The sequence below is a fragment of the Rousettus aegyptiacus genome, unplaced genomic scaffold (assembly GCF_014176215.1).
Source record: "Rousettus aegyptiacus isolate mRouAeg1 unplaced genomic scaffold, mRouAeg1.p scaffold_m13_p_7, whole genome shotgun sequence".
In the NCBI taxonomy this organism is placed as follows: domain Eukaryota; kingdom Metazoa; phylum Chordata; class Mammalia; order Chiroptera; family Pteropodidae; genus Rousettus; species Rousettus aegyptiacus.
The window spans coordinates 59465703-59488265 of NW_023416310.1; the positions used below are offsets into that span (position 1 = coordinate 59465703).

At 34.5% G+C, this 22563-nt stretch overlaps 1 protein-coding gene across 9 annotated transcripts in view; it reads right to left on the reverse strand.

Moving 5' to 3' along the window:
- Window positions 1–450: 450 nt before the first annotated feature.
- LIMS1 (LIM zinc finger domain containing 1) overlaps window positions 451–22563 on the reverse strand; it is a 145260-nt gene continuing 123147 nt past the window's right edge. For 5 of the 9 annotated variants that reach the window (XM_016162961.2, XM_016162969.2, XM_016162967.2 and 2 more), the window contains exons 3-11: window positions 11176–11242; window positions 10220–10340; window positions 9607–9756; window positions 8161–8311; window positions 7578–7670; window positions 6771–6819; window positions 5435–5510; window positions 5054–5243; window positions 451–3068 (exon numbers count right to left, since the gene is read on the reverse strand). In XM_016162961.2, coding sequence (XP_016018447.1) covers window positions 5096–5243; window positions 5435–5510; window positions 6771–6819; window positions 7578–7670; window positions 8161–8311; window positions 9607–9756; window positions 10220–10340; window positions 11176–11242 — 855 coding nt within the window. In that variant the 3' untranslated portion in view covers window positions 451–3068; window positions 5054–5095. Of the gene's footprint in view, window positions 3069–5052; window positions 5244–5434; window positions 5511–6770; window positions 6820–7577; window positions 7671–8160; window positions 8312–9606; window positions 9757–10219; window positions 10341–11175; window positions 11243–22563 lie in introns of those variants that run through there. The other 4 variants (XM_016162963.2, XM_016162968.2, XM_016162965.2 and 1 more) reach the window with 2 other exon arrangements.

A 22563-nucleotide genomic window follows, 5' to 3' on the forward strand; every position in this document is an offset into this window, starting at 1 on the left:
TACTGTGTATTACATACCCATGACTGATTTATAATTCTAAGTGTGTATTTTTTGATCCTTTTCACCCACACTGTACCCTCCACTTCTGGCAACCAGCATGTGTTCTTTGTATCTATAAGCTGCTTTTTAATTTTTTTTTAAGATTCCACATGTATGAGATCATATGGTATTTGTCTTTCTCTCTGACTTATTTTACTTAGCATAGTGCCTCTGAGATCTATCCATGTTGTCATAAATGGCAAGAATTCCTTCTTTTTATGGATAAATAATATTCCATTGTGGATATTACACACACACACACACACACACACACACACACCATGCTTTCTTTATCCATTCACTTATCCATTGATGGCCACCTAGGTGGCTTTCAAAAGGGCTTTCTTAAATATCAGTCCTATCTTCTCATAATTATATGTCTTAAAGCCATTCAAATTAAACAATACACAATACGATATTGAACTTTTATTAAGTACCAAGAGTATACTGCAATGGTTGCTATATAAAAACATAATTATCAATATAGTGTCCCTGCCATTGAGCTTACAATCTAAAATTAAATACAATAAGAATGCTGTAAGCCTACCTCAAATTTTCCTTAACTTAGAAATGGCTATTTTGGCAAATAAGTGAGGCAGAATGGTCTGTCATTTCAGGTTCAATGTTAATAAGGCTTTGAACATGATCCAAAGAATGTTTTATTTGTATCCAGACATTTTCCCCAATTATATTAGGCTTGGTAAGAAAAAGAGCATTTAGAAATATGGTAAGAACTATGAATTATTTAAAATTGCCTTGTAAGACTTTAAATAGATACTTACTAGCCTGAGTTTTTCCACAGCTAGAGAAAGCTCCATGAAAAATAGTATGAACTGAACCAAGTCTGTCTTCTGTTCCACTTAGAACTTCTCAACTTCTTCCTCCTTTCCCACATTTAAGGGTTTCAATGATAGCCGTAGTGAGGAAGAAAGAACTGTATCTACATAAAATACCCTAAAGTGTTAGAGGCTTAAAAAGTTGAACTTCCAGAAATATTAATTCATATTTTAAGAGAAGAGTGAGCAAAGATATAGCAGTGGGCTCTGGCTATAGGAGAGACCTGTCTATGTAAGATATGTAAACAAAGCTGTTCTGCCCATGCATCTTCAAAGTGATTAAGATATAGGTAAATAGTTACTTTTCTGCTCCACATTTCTGGTGTAGGGTATTTAAGAATTTAACATCCAGACCCTACATACTTTTAAGGTTTTCACTGCTAGTCATAAATTAGCTGACAAAGGCACATGGAAGGGATTTCGATTCTTACTGTCAAATGCAAAGACTGTTTGAAACTTCTGAACTCGTGCAGTCTTAAACTATATATACTGATTAATTTCAATCTTTTGTAATTCTTTGAATTCTAAAAAAAACACTAAAAAAAATGTTATCTGAAAACCGCAATAGAATTTATCTCGTAAAGTACATGCATACTTTTTAATACATGCATACAAATATTTTAATGGCAGAGTAATAGCATCCTGAGATATTTTTAATGGCAAAACAATATTTTAAAAATTCTGGAAAAAACAATCATTTTCTCTTTAGAAGTCCATCTTGGCAACTTTCTTTTAAAATGACACAGCAACATTTAAATAATGTTCACAAAGTTTGCTTTGCATCCAAGTTTATAGAGAAAAAATGGTCCAGAAACTTCAGAATAAGATAAAGTAGAATAATTCATGACTTTTGACCTAAAATTGACACTTAAACACCCCTTTCCCAATTTAAAAGTATCATTTATACTTCTTACTCATAGCAAATAAATTCAATTAATTATGAAATTTGAAATGAAAACATTCTCTTATACTAAGATGACAGAAATTAATTTTAATGTTTCCCAAAAAGGGAGAATAAAAATATTTTAAATAATCATAGCTGTGGTAAATAAATTTGAGTTTACAAATCTCAACCAGTGTACCTATTTTTAGCTGGCATTATATGAAGCTGCTAGAATTCCTGATTAAGGTATGTGTTTTTCTAAGGCGAGGCAAGGTTACGTATAAAGCACAGATATTAATATGGTTATAATAAAGGTAATATGACCAATACATATACATTCACTTTTTTTCAAGTGATACATTCCAAGCTACATAGAATTTAATTTCATGTCCTATTCTAAGACTATATCTTTGACCTTATGTTTTGAAACATAATTGCTGTAATACATTAAAAAAAACTCCATTTTTCCAATATTGTAAAGTATGCTGTATTGTCAAATACATAGAATAAATTTTTTTTGCACAAAATTCAAAAAGACATATATAAGCTAGCTGTAACTATTATGCTAAGTAATTGTATGAAGGAAGAAGTTCACAAGGAGAACAAAATATAAAACAGCATAATTATTGCATTTAACAACAAAAAAAAACCTAAAATCAGGTAGTTCTGAATATACTTGTTTCTTGTCTTTGTAATGTGTACATTCATTTTGTAGCTACCAGTCTGATTAACATACTAAGATTCCATAAGATTTGTTTTTCTTGGTTAGTTTTCTTCCCTACAACGTCCCTAACAGTGGTTGGATTTAATTTTCTTTTGAGTACAAAGTAAAATAAAGTTTCTATTTTTTAGCTGTGTCGTATAAAAGCTGACTCCTTACTTTCATTTTTAAAAGTTGTATTTAAATTTTTGGACCTTAATTAATTTAACATTTAGCCATGTGATTTTTGCTATTAAATATAGTCTACATTTTAACAAATTGATGATTATTGACAAAGGCAAATCTTGATTTCATCTGTTTTAAATATGATTACACAATTTTTTTTCTTTTTTAATGAGAAAAAAAGAGATGAAGAAAACCACATAGGTTTTCTTCACTCTCAACTATTTTGAGAAATAGGTTTAAATAAGGGTAGATCACATCAATAATGCTGGTAATCTCTTATCTTTGCAAAGAAAAAAAAAATAAAGGAAATTATTTCCTTCCTAAGGTCTCAGCTAGTTTCTTAAGTCTTTTCTTCAGCTCCAACGGAAATTTCTCATAACACTTCTTACAGACAGGTTTCATGTCAAATTCCACAAATTTATTCCTAGAGATAATAAAAAAAAAAATTAGTGCAAACATATGTAACATAGACATGTAAATAATATGAAATAATTTTACTGAAGTAAATGAAGATACTACATGGTGATGTGTTAGCAAAAAAACTATAATTCTAATCTCAATTCTTGTCATCGTGGTAAATGTAAAAAAGTCACAATGTTTGAAAAAATTATCCTTATAAATTGATGCTATACCTGTGTAATACAAAATGTGTATTACATTTTAGTCAGTGCTAAATATACAGGAAATCTAACGTAAATATACTATAGGTAACAAAGTCAGTCACATTTTAAAGTACCATGACAACACTTTAAAGAAGTTATTTAAAGCAAAGAATTATATTTCTGTAATTCGAATGATCCCCTAATTGAAGGCAAAATAATCTTACTTAGTAATTTAAATTAGGTAGTTAATGAGGTTTTGTCTTTCCTGGCATAAAATGGTTTGCCTACCACTACCACCACCACCAATAACAAAATCACCTTAAAAAAAAGTCGTCTTAAAAACATGTTAAATCATAATGGGTTATTCTGGTTGGTTGTCTGACAGAAAGGTTGTTAGGGGAGGTATAGAAAAGTTTTTAATCACTCCTAATGAGCACAAATGAACCAAATTTCCTCTGGTTACATTTTGTGAACGGTAGCTGTATGGAGAACTAAATCTTTTTAAAATCTACAGCAACACACATTATCAATTTAGTTGTAAAACAGTTCTGGAGAAGACAAGTTTCAGATGGCCTATCTGTAATGCATTTCTAATCGGTAATTAAAATAGCTTGTTATTGTTGAAATCTAGGGTCTTTAATTGTGAACCAAGCAAATACACAACTTTCTAACTTGTTCATTTTCTGTAAAATAATATTTAAGAAGCATTCATGGAACTAGTCTGGTGGTACATTATCATTTATGACAAATGATTAAATCTGGTGATACAATTTTAAAGAACATTAATAACAAAGTTAATTCCTAACCATATATTTAAAATGGAAAATATTTTATTTTAAAGCACCACATGGGAATTATTTTCTAGCTGTTTGTCAGAGATTCTAATGCTGATAGTAATTCACATAATGTTACATTTCAATTGGCAGTTTGATTTAAATAGTACTACCGAAAAATTTTGAACAAGAGGTATTAAACTGCCCTGTTTTAAATGAAAGAAATAAATTTTTACTGCTTTCAGAAATACTGCTAAGCAAACCTTCCATTGATTTAATTTTATATTTAAATTTTAATTTCTCTTTTTAGAAGGAAACATGAAAACTGAAAAAAATTTAAAAAATTTAAATCTCAGAACACAGTGAAGGAAAAATAGGACAATCATGTTAGTAATCAACAGAATTTCAAAGATTGAAATATTTCCCATAAAAATCAGGAAGATAGTAAGAGTTTGGCAACATCAAGAAAATGAATTCATTAACAGTAGTATATGGGCATTGTATGAAAGAATGCACATATATACACACCAAAGATAGTAGATATCTTATTATGTACATTAGATGGTGTTTGCTTAGATCTGAAACACGCTGAAAGGATTTAATACAGAGCTTAGAAGATGAGACACTCAGAATTACATTATTTTAAGCAACGAACCCAAAAACCAGGATTTTAAAAGCTGTAATTACCATACAAAAATACGTTAAAACTTTTCCCAGTATTAAAGGATTGAAATTCTTCCCTTTGAATCTCTTAAAAAAAAAAAAAAAGAAAGACATCTATTCCATATTGCGATTTAAAAAAGAGATGAAAGAATCTACAAATTAAGGGAAATAAATGAAATACAAGATGGTATTAAGTGTGAATCTTATTAATTAAGCTCTGTAATTTTAATATTTATATAAAAAGACCAACTCTACACAGGACAAATGTTTGTACTTCAATCTTTGGTGGCTACAAATACATGCCAAAAAGAAATTTTAAAAGTAAAAGACAAAAACAGAACAAAAACAGAATGATATTCTAAGGGACTAACCAAAGAAGAAAGTGAAAATGATGACAGAAGGGACAGAAAAGTTTACAAACAGACTGGTTTTTTCTTTTTCTGCTTGTCTTTATCCTTTGCTTCTCTCTCCCGTTTGGCAAGTCGCCTCTTAAATTCTTCTGGCATTTTCTCATAACAGTGTTTGCAGACTGGTTTTAGATCAATTTCAACAAACTTGTCCCTTTGAACAGGACAAAGAAAGAACAGAAGAAAGAACAGGGAACAATTAAAGGAAGAACTTTTACTTTCAGAAGGCCTGAGTGGAAAGAAAAAAAATGAAATAATTCTCTTTTTAAAAGCTCTGTTTTTAAAAATGCTACCCTAAAGTTTTCAGTCTTAAGGTTCTCACACTGGACCCAACTGTAGACTTACTTGAGTGTTAACTTAGTGTTGCAGGTAGAACAGGCAAAACAGTTCACGCACCAGGCCTTATTAAGAGCAGAAACCACTAGAGAGAGGAAAGATATTTGGTTACATACACTGGTATGGGAAGTGGGTGAGCTTAAATTTTCAGCTCCAAAACAGACTTAAGGTTATTTCCAAGACACTTGGAAGAGGTTCTCAAAAGATTTTCCTACAAAAGAATCACACAGCTAAAAACCTCAGTGTCATTAATGTTTATTGAATCAATTTTATTATTTTTTTCACATTATTAAAAATATACAAACCAAATAATTTATGTCTTCCATGACAGTAGGCTTCGTCTCAGAGAATATTATTAGTGACCTTTTCAACTTTAATTAACAGTAAAAATATGTCCTCTTACACCTATGGATAATGCAGTACAAATGTAACATGCATTATGTCACTCAGATGAGCTTTTTTGACACAGTGCTTGCCTACCAGCATACCTTTCACTTCTTTTCTATCCCTAAAGCCAATGGTCCAACAAAGAAATATGGAATACAGAATTTTAAAGAAAAAAAATCCAGACATTAACATATTCGCCTATAGCAGTCTTTCTTCCAAAGCTAAGAGTTTCCTTTGACGGTTTCTTTCACCTAGCAACTAACTGTCCCTTGTAAGAGGAAATTTTATTTTCAGCAGCACTAAAGACTGCTTCCTCGAACAGATCCTTTCACAAAATGCATGTGGGCATTGTTTCAGAAAATATTTCCCAACTTAGGTTCACTGCCGAAAACCATGAAGCATACTGAAAACAGGAATGTTTAAAACTTTGACAGGAAGTTTCTGGCACAATTGTGCTAGCAACTGTTAACAAACACAGCTGTTTCCTTTCTGCTTTAGTCAATCAGCCGTGCCTAATTAACAAAATACAAGGGTGTTAAGTCCTAGAAATGTCTACAGGTAACTGCCAGATTATAGCATCTGCAAGGTTAAAGTAACTTCCTAACTACCACGGCAGATTAAATTGTTTGGCAGATTAAATTGTTCGTAATCAAGTGCTCTACAGCTTCCAAGTTATATGATTCTAGGAAAAGAGAAACAGGTCTCAGGGTTGGCATCTTACATTTCCTAGTGTAACAACCCTGTGGCACTGGCCTAAAGTATTATCGTAAATGAATAAATCCAACTCTTAGGCTCTTATCATCTCACTGCTATAGATTATTTAAGAAATATGCCAAAGAAAGAGAAAAAGTAACTGATAATTGTCATATTCCAAACATCAACTATCAGCCTTTTTCAATTTTCACATTACTCAAGTGTTTTTGTGTCAAAATGGTGCCATAAAAAATCTCTTACTTACCATCACCTTCTATAACACGGTTGCAGTGGAAACAAACGTCACCAAATAGCTGAAAATGAAAAAAAAGTGGTTAAAATTCAAGATGTGTTAGAACTAAGTTTTAGGACACTAAATATTTAATGTAATGTCACTTCTTTCTACTACTTAAAAACAAACAGCTGGCTACCTAAATCCATATTTTACCATTTCTAGAGAAAATAAGTACAAATTAATTGACTAATTTTTACTTTTCATGATGAAAATAATTTACTTTTCATCACTATCAAAAACGAAAACACTCTGGAAAGGTTCTGGATTTAAGAACGCTAAGGATCATGACAACCCTGGACTAGGTCCAGTACCAGAGTGGAAAAAATGCTATAAGGACATTACTGGATGAAGTGACAAAACTGAAATAAATAAAGTGGTGAATTAATACTGATAACTACTGTTACGTAAGAGGGTTCTATATTCTTAGGAAATATACATTGAAGTGAACTTAGTGATGCATTAAATGCTTCAGAAAATGTGTGTATTTGTATATATGCATACACACTTTTATTTATAGATATATGTATTTATATGTGGTTTTATAGAGAGCAAGCACATGCAAATAAAGCAAATGATGAACCTGAACAAAAGGCAGATAGGTATTTATACTTTTTATTTTATAACCTTTCCAGGAGTCTAAAATTATTTCCCAAATAAAAAGTTAAAAGAAATATCTATAGTCCGATATACATTTTCCAAAAGATTTCTTTCTAGCTAAGATATTGATAAGCTTAAATTCATAAAAGTGTATCTAGTATCCATAAGTACAATCGATACCTGGTTATAGTGGGTTTCACAATATGCCAGGCCCTTCCTTTCATAATGGCGATGTCCAAGAAATGGTTTTTCACACTTGGCACAAACAAAATGCTGAAAAAGATCGCTATAGGTCATTTTCGAATTGCCATATTTTACTTATTTAATGAAGTAAAACTCCAAAGTTAAACTATCTTCAAAGAAGATACATGAAAGTTTGAGGTAGTTGTTTCATTTGGTCATAGCTAATATTGTAGTACTTTCGGTTTTAATTCAGGTATCTTTGATAGGCGACATTAAGACATGGCTTATTCAAACATCACGGAATAAGAAAAAGGGATCATACTAGCAGCATCTATAAGCTAGGCCTGCCGCTGGACGTGACTGTGACACTTCTTGCCTCAAGAAGATTTAAGAACAAAAGAGCACATCCTATATCATTACCAAGAGATCACGTAAGTAGTGTATATTCTATATTCTTAATTTTAAACAAAGTTGTCTTTAAAAGTCTATATTTAATCTTTAGAATCTCCTAATTATGCTACCACATCTGAATCAAGGAAATTCAAAAGTACTGGTTACTACTATACCATTCAGAACTCACCTCCACGTGCCACTGCTTGCCCATGGCATTTACTACACGCCCTTCAATGGGCCGTCGACAAGCGCCACAGATGGGGACTCCCATTTTATCATGGCACGGCAAGCAGTACAGTTCTCCTTTCAGCTCCCGAGCGTCAGCAGTCAGCTCCTTCCTAATCATGAAAAAGATACTCAACTGAATGATACTACCAAGAGAGAAAAAGACAGGCAACAATGTGGCTAACACTTTTCAGAAGGTTTTTTGAAGATACCACTATACCAATGCCTATAACTTTTTTTTGGTGATCAAAGTAACCTAAATTAATAGGTTTTAATAGGTTTTGGATTCCTATCAAAATATTGATATATAATAATAATCAAATGTACCAATAAGTCAGATACATACCATCACACTGTTCATATTTATCATTTCCTTGTCTATTATTACATTATAGTCCACCTGTCTTCCTTAAAAAGCTAGAGGAAAATAATCACAATACTAAGGACAGACTCAGTGATATTATCTTCCCCCCAAAAACAGGAATTTGGAGACTAGTTCCATTTACTAATAATTATTTAAACTGTCATAAGCTTTTAAAAATAGCTACTGGTTAACAGTAAAAAAACGAATGAAATGCCCAGAATTTTCCATCTCCAAATGCTTAAGTACTTTATTATTTTCAGTCTCCTACATCAATAAACATGCCAGATAGCTCCAATTAGCCAAATGGACTTGTTTGAATTTCATGTGTTAAAATAATTTTTTAAAAGTGCTAATGAAAAATGATAAACATTTCACGAGAGGGAGGATAGGCAAGAAAACCACATAAGTCACAAACTGATAATTACAAAAAAGATGAAGTGGCTGTACTTAAAGAACAAATCTTCCTCTATTATAATTTAGCATGTAATTTCATATTGATTATAGTAACATATCTTTTTTCTTTAAATTTATATACTAGATAGCAAATTCAGAAAATTGTAGCCTAACAATTTATCATGAGTTTTTGAAGAAAAAAGGATTTCCTTTAGATGTAATTTAAGATATTTTGAGATAATCCCCTAATTCTCACAACTGTAAAAGTTATATATGTATAAATAGAAGACTTTTTAAAGCTTTTTTTTGGATCCTGTATTGGAAAAACAATTTTGGGGATAATTGGAGATATTTTAATATGGTCTGAATATTTCAAGGTATGTGTACATGTACATGTGCACATATACACAAACACAAAGTGCACTGCTCACCATCAAATGTGGCAAAATGTTAACTGGCGAAACTCAATGAAGGGTATATAAGTCTAATTCCTTATATTACTCTCTTGACTTTTCTATGGGTTTAAAATTTTCCAAATCACAAGTTGAAGAAAAACAATTTGGTTTGCCAGAGTAACAGAAATATAGATAAATGTGATCTTTCATTCTATTTCCACTATTTGTGCAATAAAAAAGAAAGAAATTGCAATACCCGCAGTTGGCACAGTTGAAATGGTCTGGATGGTAAGGGTCGTTCTTGAATATCAGAGGCTGCTCATCAATGATGGCGTGGCATTTCTGGCAGATGTATTTTCCAAGGCCCCTGGCTTTCTCACGATTATGACAGGGGCGACACAGATGTCTAAAAAGAGCCAAAACTTTTTTAGAAACTTAAATTTAAAATCTAAGGTTCTTTCTAATAATTAAAACAAAATATTTCCCATGTTTCTAAAAGAAATTAAAGAAACCACTTCCTTAGAAATCACTTCTGACTTAACAGAGCTGAATCAAGCCACTACTTTTTACATGAAAAATTATTTATTCCAATCCAAATAATCTGACTGATATTTCAGAAACTCCATTTTAAGTACCTACCCCCCTTTTGCTGGCCCAGGAACACATGTGGCAGCCACGCACTACTGCGCAGAAATTCTAGGGCCCTTTCCTAACAGGTACCGGACAAGTAAATATACTGCAGTCTTGAGTCTCTATACGTTAAATTCAGTGTCCTAATGCACCACCTTACAGTCCCATCAGAAAACATGCATGACCGCGTAGTAGCCACTTTAACCACTCACATCTGACAAGGATGAAAACACTCCTACCTCCCAGCATTCTTGACAAACCCGATATCTGCCAAAACTTCCTGGCAGAGGTCACAGCGGAAGCACTCAGGATGCCAGCTGTTATTCATGGCTTTGATAACTCGGCCAATGATGAATTCGCCTGTGGAAAAGTAACACACAAAATATGTCCAAAGTGGTATCTTACTGTTAAAAGCAGTAAGGGAAAAAAACATGAGGGAAAAAAAAATACATTTACACCTTTCTACACAAATAGGGACTTTTTATGCATGTGTCTCTACATTAGAACAATGTTTTCTATTTCATCTGAATCCTTGTTTTGATTCTGTAGCTGTATTTCTGGGCTGTCGTATCATATTTCTGATTCTGGCTTTCCTTTTTCAATGGAGTAGGAGTTCTTGAATGCCTTTTGGTAATTTCCGGTCATCACTGACAGAAAACTGTTATCTACAGCACATTTTCTTATAACCCATGCTTAATTTCTTCTTTCACTAAATCTTTACAACATGGTACCCAGTTTCTCCAATTTCTGGAGACCTTCTAGTAGAGCTGTTAGCAATCGGTGAAATGGCTAAGATACAAGCAAGTCCAGCACTTTTGTAACACACAAGCAGTCCTTAAGCTCCTTAAGCACTTCACTGATGTCTTCCCTGTCTCCTTCCTGGCAAACCCAAAAGAAAGTAGGTAAAGTCTGCATCAACAGGGGAAATGGGACATTCCAGAAGATCATCTAACAGAAGTCCTGGTTAGTCCTGAAATACCTTTATAGTAGATGTCCTGAAACGTCAATTCTCTCCATGTTTTGATACTCTTTCCAGTTTGTTATATGTAATAACAGGAAAGAGTACTGGTAAAGTTCCTAAATGCTATTTATACAGAGTACCCAAAACCATTTTTTACCACTGACACTTTAATAGTATTAAATAACTTATGTAATTTTGAAACTTACTTATTTTGCATTCAGCAGTAAAACTTACCGCACTGATGACAGCAAGGAGCAAAGAGCATCTGAAAATCATGTTCACAGTACTTCCTTCCTTCAAACTAAAACAGAAAGTACCATCAACTTGTAAATATGAAATAATCAGAGGATGAATCTAATTATTTTATGGAGACATATAGGAAAGATGTTTCTGAATTAAGAGTTCTACCCCCAAAATTTACAATTCCACTGAGAGTTTTAAAAGCAGATATACTTTTGTACCTTCTATACATCTACATGTGGGCACAGGAAATATACAACAAACGAGTTGAGACTAGAACTAATATTGTGTCTCCAGAGTCTGGGAACCTTGCCTATAACTGTACTTAATTGTTTTTTGGAAAGCTACAGACCCCACTCCTGAGAAAATATGCACATAAATACAACCATTTCCCACATTTTTTAAGGTTAACATCTAAATATTTAACTGTAAACTTAAATAGTTACAAAGGGTAAGTATTTTAGCATATTCTAAATTTAAACATTTTTAAATGGGGCCAAAACTATTTAAAAAATTTAATATTCTTTTAACAGTTGCAATATTTATTCTTCATTTCCCTCCTTGAACTGTTTCCATTACATTTCCCCCAAAGTTTTATCCTAGTATATTTTTTATACTAATATTTTTAACTGAATACCCTACCATACTTCACTGCAGTTAAAACTTGTTTTACCTTCTGAATTCATAAGGCTCTAAAACTTGACATTCTTTTTCTTCAGGACTAAGTTATCATTATAATGATTATTAATACACAAATGATCAATATGTAAATTGTGAATGTTAAATTTTTTTTCAGTTTTACTTATTTTTAATTTTTTTAAATGCCAGCTTATTTTTTCATACTATATATACAGTTTCTTAAACATTTTACTTATTTATTTTCCCCTCCCCCTCCCACAAATGTTAAATTTTATTTTTTACTATTTAATTATTTACTTGAAAAGTATATCTTAATGAGATGAGCAGAGCTATTCTTTTCCCTCATCATTATTTCCTGCATCTATGAATAAATATGACGTACCACTAGAAGAGTTAAAGTTCAATATTAATTCTGGATTTATTTTCTATTTTGGAGGTTGCTTTTACCCTTTTCACATAAAAAGTTCTGGGAATTATAATGTCCTCCTTTGAATCTTTGAGCTCCTTACAAGTTATATGTCAAAATCATATACTCTTTAATTATTAAAATCTATTTTTAATAATGTATCAGTTGTCAACTCAATTTCCTCAATTATAAAAATTATCTGCAGATTTAGCTCATTCAATTTCTTGAACAAATCCACAATTGCTTAATTGGCAAGCCAGCCAAAGCATATTTATTTTGGGCGGGAAATCTCACTCCATTTTAAAATTTAAATGAATAAACTCTAATATGCTTAATGAATTGATTTTTAAAGGTTCCATGCTATTACTCAACACTTTGTTATAACATAATACACTTAATGTGTACCCCAAAGTGGTTATTTATGAAGTGAGGTATGTACCTTTATTGAATATATATTACATACATGTATAGAAAGAAATATGTTTAGCTAGTACTAATTTAAAAAAGAAATAAAATCGAATATAAAAAGAAATAACTCCATTAATTTAGTTAGAAACAATAACTTTTTACCTGCCACCCCAATCTTAATTACTGCTGGAAGAATGATCTCAGAACTGTTTGTTTCAATTGGCCATTTAATAGTAAAAAAGTGGTTGATAAAAACAATGCATCATTAAATTTTCAAAAGAAAGGAGAAGCTTCCAGTCAAGATGGCAAAGTAGGTAAATGCTGTGTTTACCTCCTCTCACATCAGAATTACAACTAAACTACAGAATAGCCATCATTGGGAGTTGCCTGAAGTCTAGCTGAAAAGAAGTCCTACAACTGAGGACACAGAGAAGAGGCCACCTCGAGACTGGTAAGAGAAGGGGAGATGTGAAGCATCTGGTCCCACACCCATGTGTGGTAGTGGAGAATTGGGAAAAATATCTCAGCTGCGTAAGTCCCCCCAGAAGAGCAAGATGTCCTGGCCCCACATGGCGCTCTCCAACCCAGGATTCCAGTACTGGGAGGAAAAGTCCCCACATCTTCTGGCTGTGAAAACCAGTGGCAGACTGAGACAGAGGAATGAAAGATTCACAAACTTTCCTGTTAAAGGGCCTGTGTGCAGACTTACTCACTAATGGACTCATTCACTCTAAGCTCCAGCACTGGGGTAGCAGCTCGAAAGGCTCCAGGGACATATGGGGAGGAACTGAGTTGTCTGGCTTCAGGGTGAAGGCTGGAGGGGCAGCTTTCTATGAAGACAGAGGTGCTACAGAGGTCATTGTTCCTTTGTTAAGCCCTCACCTGCCTGGCTTACAGACCTCCATGCAGCTGCCATATCTGAGTCTCCATCAATGTAGCTAACATCATTCACCCCACCCCGGTGATTCCCTGAGACCCCTCCCAATGTGGGGTCCCACCCAAGCCATTTCCAGAGAATTTTCCATACAAATGGCCTGTCTTGGCTGATGCTACAATCTTTCCTAAACTCTTCCAAAGGTTCACGATACCTAAACAAACAGCATCTGGCTTCCGCATGCCCTGTACCTCTTGCTGAGCAGCCCCAACCGTGGCACTAGCGGCAGTGGCCTCGGTTTGTGGCTTGGCCTCTCGAGGCACTTCCAAGTCCAGCGTGGATGGCAGCCATATGTGTATTGCTTAGTGGCTCATGCCAGGTGACCCCAGGCAGGGTACAGGCTGCAGCTGAACTTGGGACTATGGCAAGGGCCCTCCTAGGAGGCCTGGTCTGTACGGCGGTGGGTGGCTGGCTTCGGTTTGAGCCAGAACACCACACGGGGTCACATCTGAGGATGACATAACCAAAGGGCAGACAAAGGAGGCTCCAGAGCCCTGCTAAAGTGAGTCCTGCTTGGTAGGGTCAGCTCCTGCACAACAGCTCCTCTACTGGTAACAGCCAGTCATCACAACCAATCAGCTCAAGGATTAATCCCTCCCACTGACGAACAAACAGCAACCAATGCTCAACTATAACAGAGGGATACACACAACCCATAAAAGGAACACACCTGGCGCATCTGGCTTAGGTGACCAGGGAAAACTATGCCACTGGGACCCACAGTACACCTACTACACAAGGTCATTCTACTAAGACCGGGAAACACAGCAGCCCTACCTAATACACAGAAACAAACACAAGTAGGTAGCCAAAATGGGAAGACAAGGAAACATGTCCCAAATAAAAGAACAGAATAAAATTCTAGAAAAAGAACTAAACAAAATGGAGACAAGCAATCTACCAGATGCAGAGTTCAAAACACTGGTTATAAGGATGCTAAATGATCTCAGTGAACTTCAACAAAAAGGTAAGAAACATAACAATAGATAGAAAACATAAAAAGGAACCAGTCAGAAATGAAGAATACGGTAACTAAAATGAAGAATGCATTAGAGGGAATCAATAATAGATTAGATGAAACAGAGGACTGAATCAGCAATTTAGGAGGTAGCAGAAAATATCCAAACAGAACAGCAAAAAGAAAGAAGAATCCAAAAAATGAGGACAGTTTAAGGAGCTCCGGGGACAACATTCACATCATAAGGGTACCAGGAGGAGATGACAGAGCAAGGAATTAAAAACCAATTTAAAGAAGTAATGACTGAAAATTCTCTTCACCTGGAAAAAGGTATAAGTCCAGGAAAACAGTCCCAAACACAATGAACCCAAAGAGGTCCACACCAAGACACAACATAATTAAAATGCAAAAGGGTGAAGACAAAGAGAATATTAAAAACAGCAAGAAGAAAGCAGTTAGTTACCTACAAGGGAGGTTCCATTAGACTGTCAGCTGATTTCTCAACATAAACTCTGCAGACCAGAAGTGATTGGCAGGAAATATTCACAGTGATGAAAAGCAAGGACCTACAACCAAGATTACTCTACCCAGCAAAACTATCATTTAGAATCGAAGGACAGATAAAGATCTTCCCAGACAAGAAAAAATTAAATGATGGAGTTCATCATCATTAAACCAGTATTACGGGAAATGTTAGAGGAACTTTTTTAAGAAGAAAAAAGAATAAAATATAAAAATTCTAAATAATAAAATGGCAATAACTACATCTCTAGCAACAATTACTTTAAATGTAAATGGATTAAATGTTCCATTCAAAAGATAGGGTGGCTAAAAGGATAAGAAAACAAGATCCTTACATATGCTGCCTACAAGAGACTCACTTCAGAAAGATACACACTGAAATAAAGGGATGAAAAAAAGATGTTTCATGAAAATGAAAAACAAACAAACAAAAAGCTGGGGTAGCAATACTTATACATGACAAAATAGACTTTAAAACAAAGGCTGTAATAAGAGACAAGGCAGGATCCAGTTATCTCACTTAGGGGAATTTATCTGAAGAAACCAAAACACTACTTTGAAGGGACATCCATATGTTCACTGCAGCATTATTTACAGTAGCCAAGATAGGGAGGCATCTTGGGTGTCCATCAATGGATGAATGGATGAAGAAGAGGTGGTACATATATACAATGGAATATTAGCCACAAAAAAAGAATAAAATCTTTCCACCTGCAACGACATGGATGGACCTAGAGGATATTGTGCTGAGTGGAGTCAGACAAAGAAAGCCAAATGTCAGATGTGAAACCTAGAGAACAGGATAGACAAACAACAGAAACAAGCTCATAGATAGAGAGCATTCTGATGGTTGTCATATTGCAGGGTGGGAAGATGGGTGAAGTGGGAGAGGATTAAAAAGTACAAATTGGTAGTTACAAAATAGTCATGGAAATGTAGAGGGGCGCATGGGGAATATAGTCAGTAGTATTGTAATAACTATGTATGGTGCCAGATGGATACTGAATTTATTGGGGTGATGAATTATAAGTTATATAAATGTCTAATCGCTGTGTTGTACACCTAAAATTAACATAATACTATATGTCAACTATACTTGAAAAAATAAAAATATAAAAATTTTTTTAAAAAGGAAAGAATGTCTTGGGGACCATTTGTTTTTTTTGTGTGCGTGGCAGTTTTAAGTTATTGATTTTTAAAATCAGTACTTTTTAATGGCAACAACTTCAACAAAAATCTGTTTAGAATTATGAGACCCATTAAAACAAAGTTTAATGAGGAAAGAAATGATTAGCTTTTACTCTGTCTTTAATGAAAAACATATATACATCGCTTTAAAAAACAAAACAAAATGAGTCCAGTAGTTAGTATATATACTATATTTGCTAGCAGAAGGTAGAAAAAAGTAGGACTGGTTGTAATTTTAATGAATCTTTTAAGATATAATTTAAATAGGTAGCACAACATAGGAGTTAAGAATACTGACCGTGGATCTAGACTGCCTGAGTTTAAATCTCAGCTGACCCACTGACTGGCTGTGTGACTTTAGGCAAGTCTGCTTAACCTCTCAGTGCCTTGTGAAAGTCAAAAATCTATTCTGTTTTGGCTATTGGTTCTGGCTCATAACACATGCTCACTATGCTCACAATTTCTTACCACTACTCTCTTTGCTTTGCTTTCACAGGACTCTCCCTTTACAAGGATAAATCTTTTTTAAATTAGGGGATGAAAAGGGGAAGGTCCTAAATAGAAAGTTGTCATGACTACTCCTCACATCTCCAAATCTACCATATATCTGAATATAGAATATCTATCACAGTTCCTAAAACCAAGCTTCATCCTCAACAAGAAAATCCATGAGGCAGAAAAAGACTGGAAGCCTATAGGTTTAAGGACCCTTGACCAATCCCTTTAGATTAGTGTCTTAGAACAATTCATCATAGAAAGATTTGAGATTCCTTTCTTTTGTAAAGTGGGAGAAATAAGTGTTCTTGTAAATTCAGATATATTATTAGGCAAACCCATATTAGGATAAAGAATCCAGAAATTGCGTTCCTTGAAACCAGAATACATGGATTCAGAAATGAGTTCCCTTGAAGCCATCTACACTGCAAACCCCAGGCATACCCTTGGGTGTGCTTATGTAACCCAGGGTGAGGACAACTGCAACTGGAGAAATTCTTTTGCTATAAGGAGTTATCTCTTTTCTACAGTGCGTAGAAATGATCAAACACAGGAAAAAGTAAAACTATAGGATGTAAAATGAAGAAAAATCAGAAATCACAAATTTGGAAGAATCAAACTTCCATAAATATTCCTTTTTAGGTAATCACACATTACAACCTCAATCTGGTTTAAAATATAATAGTCAATAAGAAATATTAATGTTCTAAATTAGTGGTGTTTAAGCAACTCTGCTTTTAGTGTTTAAACAGCTCTGCTTTTAATTGTTTTAAGTTTTGGAGTTCTATGAAGATTCTCTTTAGGGGAAAAAAAAAAGAATTCTGCTGCTTTAAAGGAAGCTCAGAATTAGAAATTTAGCTAATGTTCTCATTTCGAGTCAAGTGCAAATGTTGAAAATTTTCAACATTTGTACTAGTTTGTCATAAACTGCTTTGAAATGAGTGGGTTGGTAGATAAACACCTCATTTTGTTGGAAAGTTTCCTCCCAACTGGTCTTCCCTTCTCAGGTTTCAGCCTTCCTGAGTAATCATGATTCAGTATAAGAGGAAATGAGTGAAGAAATCTCTTTGAAAAACATCTTTCCAGTCAATCACTCATCATGAATTGGTCCTTCCTGTTATGCATTTTGTGATAAGGAAAAAAGGACAGATTTGGGATATTCAAACAAAGAATGAGACAGAAAGGAATCTGAAATATTAACAAAAAACCCAGCCCCTAAATGTGTACTGTGCTAAGCTGTAAAAGGCTACACACCAAGTCCCTAGTCCTTGCTTCAGTCCGTCCCAATTTGTAGTATTTCTAGAAGTATATCCCTCTGTAACCACTGGTTGTATTGCACTTCCAAAAGTATTTTCTTATGGGAAAATCTAAGATAACCCAGATGTCACAAAGTGAGATTTAGAAACTACTATAGTGGCTATCTATTATACGATGTTAGGGTCTCTGAGTTGAATGGGTTTTTCCTCTTGGAAACAGTATTTAATCAGCCTTCTCATACCAAAAATGACTTGGTCATTTTACAAATATTTCCTTATGTGTATTGAAGGATGACTGGAGATACTGATAACTCAGAAAAGCAGCACTGATGGAAACAAATTTCCCTCTGAAGACAACTACAGTGCCAAATTTAAGATCACTAATCATATATAACTCATAACATTTATACAACCTCTAAATTTTCCTGGTCTGAAAATGAGGACAAGAACCATAAAAGCTGCCATCAAGTTCTACCAAAATCACTTTAAAAACTGTATTCTCTCTTAGAACTAGGACATGGTGTGGTCTATATGACATACCATACATTGTAGGCTTTCCGTAAATATTTACTGAATGATTGAATGAAGCAGGAGTGATGGCTATATACAGGAGAGCATTACTTATCAGTTATATAAAATATTTAGGAAACCATTTCAGTTTCAGTGAAGTGTCAGGGCATTACAGTGTAAGAGAATACAGTTGTGGAGATAAGCAGGCCTGAGATAGAAACCCGATCTGACTACTTACCTGTCAGTTAACTGTGGACAAGGTCCCTGAGCCTCATCACGGCTATATATAAGTTGTGAATAAAAATATCTAACTTGCAGGGTTTGGGTGAGAATCGAAGGGGAGAAAAAAAAAAAAAAGAACGATAGTTTGTAAATACCTACTACAGTGCCTTGTTCATAATAGGGGTTTAATAGACAATTATTTCATAAATAAAAAGGTTAATATAATTCACAAGTCTCACAAAATTAGCAATAATAGGGCATTCATGCAGAAAATACTACATTCCAGGCAAGGTGAAGGAATGTGAAGCAACAAAAGCCAGGTGAGCCCCACCTGAGAGACTTGTGGGAAACTGGGAAGCAGCACCTCAACTCTTGGTGGTGAGAGCAGTGAGAAGCAACGCCTTCTGTTCCAACATGTTCACATTGTTTTTATTATTACCCTGATCACTATCTTCTGACACAGATAAATTAAAAGAATAGTTATTATAATCATTACTATTTAAAAATTATTTAAGATTCAAATGCAGAAGTAGAATATTTGAATAGAGAAAAATGAATTACAATTTTGGGAACCAGTTCTAATTACTATACAGAAAATGAATCTTGCCTTCTGCTAAATGAGTGATAAACTATCCAGGAATGGTATACTTATCTTCCCTTGTGCCAATTTAAACAAAAAAGTGTAGGCTTTCTTTTGAGTCTTTGTTATATGAATTCTCTCTGGAAATACTTTCAAATTAAATCTATGGCACAAGAATTAACTCTAACTACAGTCAAATTCTTAGAGATGGACTTACATGAAGGCTGCCTGTGTGGGGTGCTATTGCCCGAACCACCTGAGGAATGCGCCTATTTAGAACTGACTTGCTATTACTAGTGAGGCCCATCACCTATTTGAAGGGATGCCCTCGTTTGTTTAGTGCAGTGGTTCTCAACTGAGGGTGATTTAACTCCTCAGGGGATATCTAGCAATGTATGGAGATATTTTTGGTTGTCACAACTGGGGCTCTAGTGGGTAGAGACTAGGGATATTACTTAACATCCTACAATGTACAGGGCAGCCTCCACAACAAAGAACTAAACAGCTCAAAAGGTCAATAGTGCTACAGATGAGGAACCCTGGTTTGCTGTGTGCAAGTATCATTTACCTGAAGCAGTACCCACTGGGAAGAGGAGGAAGGGAATGGACCAACTTACTGGGTACTCTACATGCTACCTTGGTTCAAACTCATAACTCTATGAGAAATATGTAATTATCCCCTTGTTACAGAAAACTGAAATTCAGAAAGACTACATCTGTGCCAAAGTCAGTGGAGCTGGACAAGGCTGTCAAACCCCATCATCTGTGCTTCTTCCTCTGTATCTACGACCTCTCTTAGGTAGAGCAATAAAGAATATAACCTAGAATTTCTTAAATTAGCTTGTGATTTTCTATCAGAACTTAAAAATCATAACTGAAAGGTAACCCTGGCTTCTATGCCAATACACAATGTGTTCTTTACTTCAGAATTGCTCATGTGAACACAGATGAAGAGGTAATTCTATGTGATTTGAGACAATGACATCAGTCTTGTACTACTGGGTTCCTTTCTGACCATGTACCAATCCACCCTCTATCCCCACTGCACAAAGCTGAGAAAAATGATGAGGTCCTGCAAAGTCTAAATTATGTATATGCACCTCCTAAGACATCTTAGGATGAACAGCTTCATTGATAGCTTCTTTCAGTCAGCAAATATTCAGAGTATCCTCTAAAGGCAAGGCACTGTGCTAGGAGCTGTGTAGATATATGTACTAATAGTCTGTAAAGCCACATCGTGATTATTTTCTAAAAACTAGCATCTTCCATTTATTAAGCTCTTACCCAAGTGCCAGGCACTGTGCTAAAGTGTTTCAAACATTACCTATTTTAGTTTTCAGTAGATTCAGGGAAGGGAGGACTGTCTTCAGGTAGATTTAATTTTTCCCTATTAATAACCAATCTGTAGCAAACTGAAGTCTTCATATCTAACTTGCAAACACTTGGTCAGTCTAGTGTAATCCACTGTAGGTTAAGTTCCTTGAAAACAGTCTATCGTGCTCATCATTCTACTCCTAGAATATAACATGGCACACTGTAACTGCTTAATTAACATTACAAATATTTGCTGAATAAATAGATAGGTCAATAAATGAATGAATAAATGTCACTCACAAATTTCATGGAAATCAGAACAAATGAGGCTCCTTAGACTTCTCCAATTTGTGACAGTTCTTCAGCCTTGTCTTGCATGATACTTTTAAAAGGCACTGGTCAAGTGTGTTGTGGAGTGCTTCACATTATGAATTTGTCTCTTGATTATACTGAGGTCACAGTTTTAGGGAAGAATACTACAGAGGAAATAATATGCTCTACTTGTTGCATCTTACTAGGTAGTACATGTATCAGCATGACTTACTACTGGTGATATTAACCTTGATCACTTGGTTAAAATGCTATCTTTCAGATTTCTCTACTGCAAAGTTACTACTTTATTCTTTTTATATCCCTGACAGAAGTGAGTCCAGCACACACTCAAAGGGAAGAGAATTAAGTGCTCTTTCTTTTCCTTTTAATGTCTGCTCTTGGAAATAGAGTCTAAAGTTATTTGAATCATTTAAAGAAATGAGGGGAGAGGAGATTTTTAATTCAAGAAATGATACTTCATCACTAGAAGTGATTATATTAAAATCCCATTTTGATATAACATGCCCCTCAATAACGGAACATTTTGTTAATGCCAGTATTCCAAAAATCATCTCTTAACTATGGCTCTTCCACTGCCCTCCCCCATACTCCCCCCCCACCAAAAAAAACTCAGGTAAGAGTCAAATCATGAATCATCCTCACAAGTTCACAAGCATGCAAAGGCAAATGTCAAAAAATGGGTGGGGTATAAGTGTGTGTGTCGGGGGGGAGGGGTTGCATAGGGTACATAACATTCATTGTGCTATTCTTTCAACTTTTCTGTAGGTTTTAAATAAAAACACCACCAATTGGCCTGAACTAACATATCAAGTCAGTGGTCCACATATGGTACTGAAAACATTATCATGGCTCAGTTCTTCTCAGGGTTCCCACAACTGAGGTCACTTGTTTCCAATTAAGAATGCATTTCTTTCATTCACAGCTCTGCATGCAGGCATGACAAAGCTCAAAGAATGTCTAAGAGACAAACAATAGGAATTAGGTAAAGATAATCAATATTTTGAATGTTTATATTAGAAATTGTCTGACCTAATTCCTAGTTGGTAGATTAGCATCTTATTTGCAATCTATACCATCCAAGAACTGAGTACTGTTCTTTTACTTAAGTACCTAATAGTCATTAAATATTGTAAAACAAGTGATAGAGATACAGAATTAGGCAAGTTCTTGTACCTGATGTATTTAAAGTTAGATAGGAAGAAGATAACCATATAAATCAATAGCCATATGAAATGTGTAAATGCTCTCCATATTAAAGGTATAAACAAAGTGCTGTGTGGATTCGGAGAAGATAACTGAAATGAAACAGATGGGATTAGGTTGAAAACACCACTAATGATGCCTTATAATAAGAAACACCTTGGTAAAGAAAGTAGTCCATATTAATGAGAGAAGCTGCAGAGCACAGAATCATTAAGTCCTACTTCACATTATTCAGTGGTGATGGATTACCATCTTAACAGGAAACTTTAACTTTGCTTTTTAAATCTCATAATCTAGAGGAATTAAAATTCATCTGAGTAAGGAGACAAATAATCCTGGTTGCAGCTGAACCACTCTTAAGAGGAGCAATAGATGAGCCAGAAACACCTGAACTTGATCAGCTTATATGCAGAC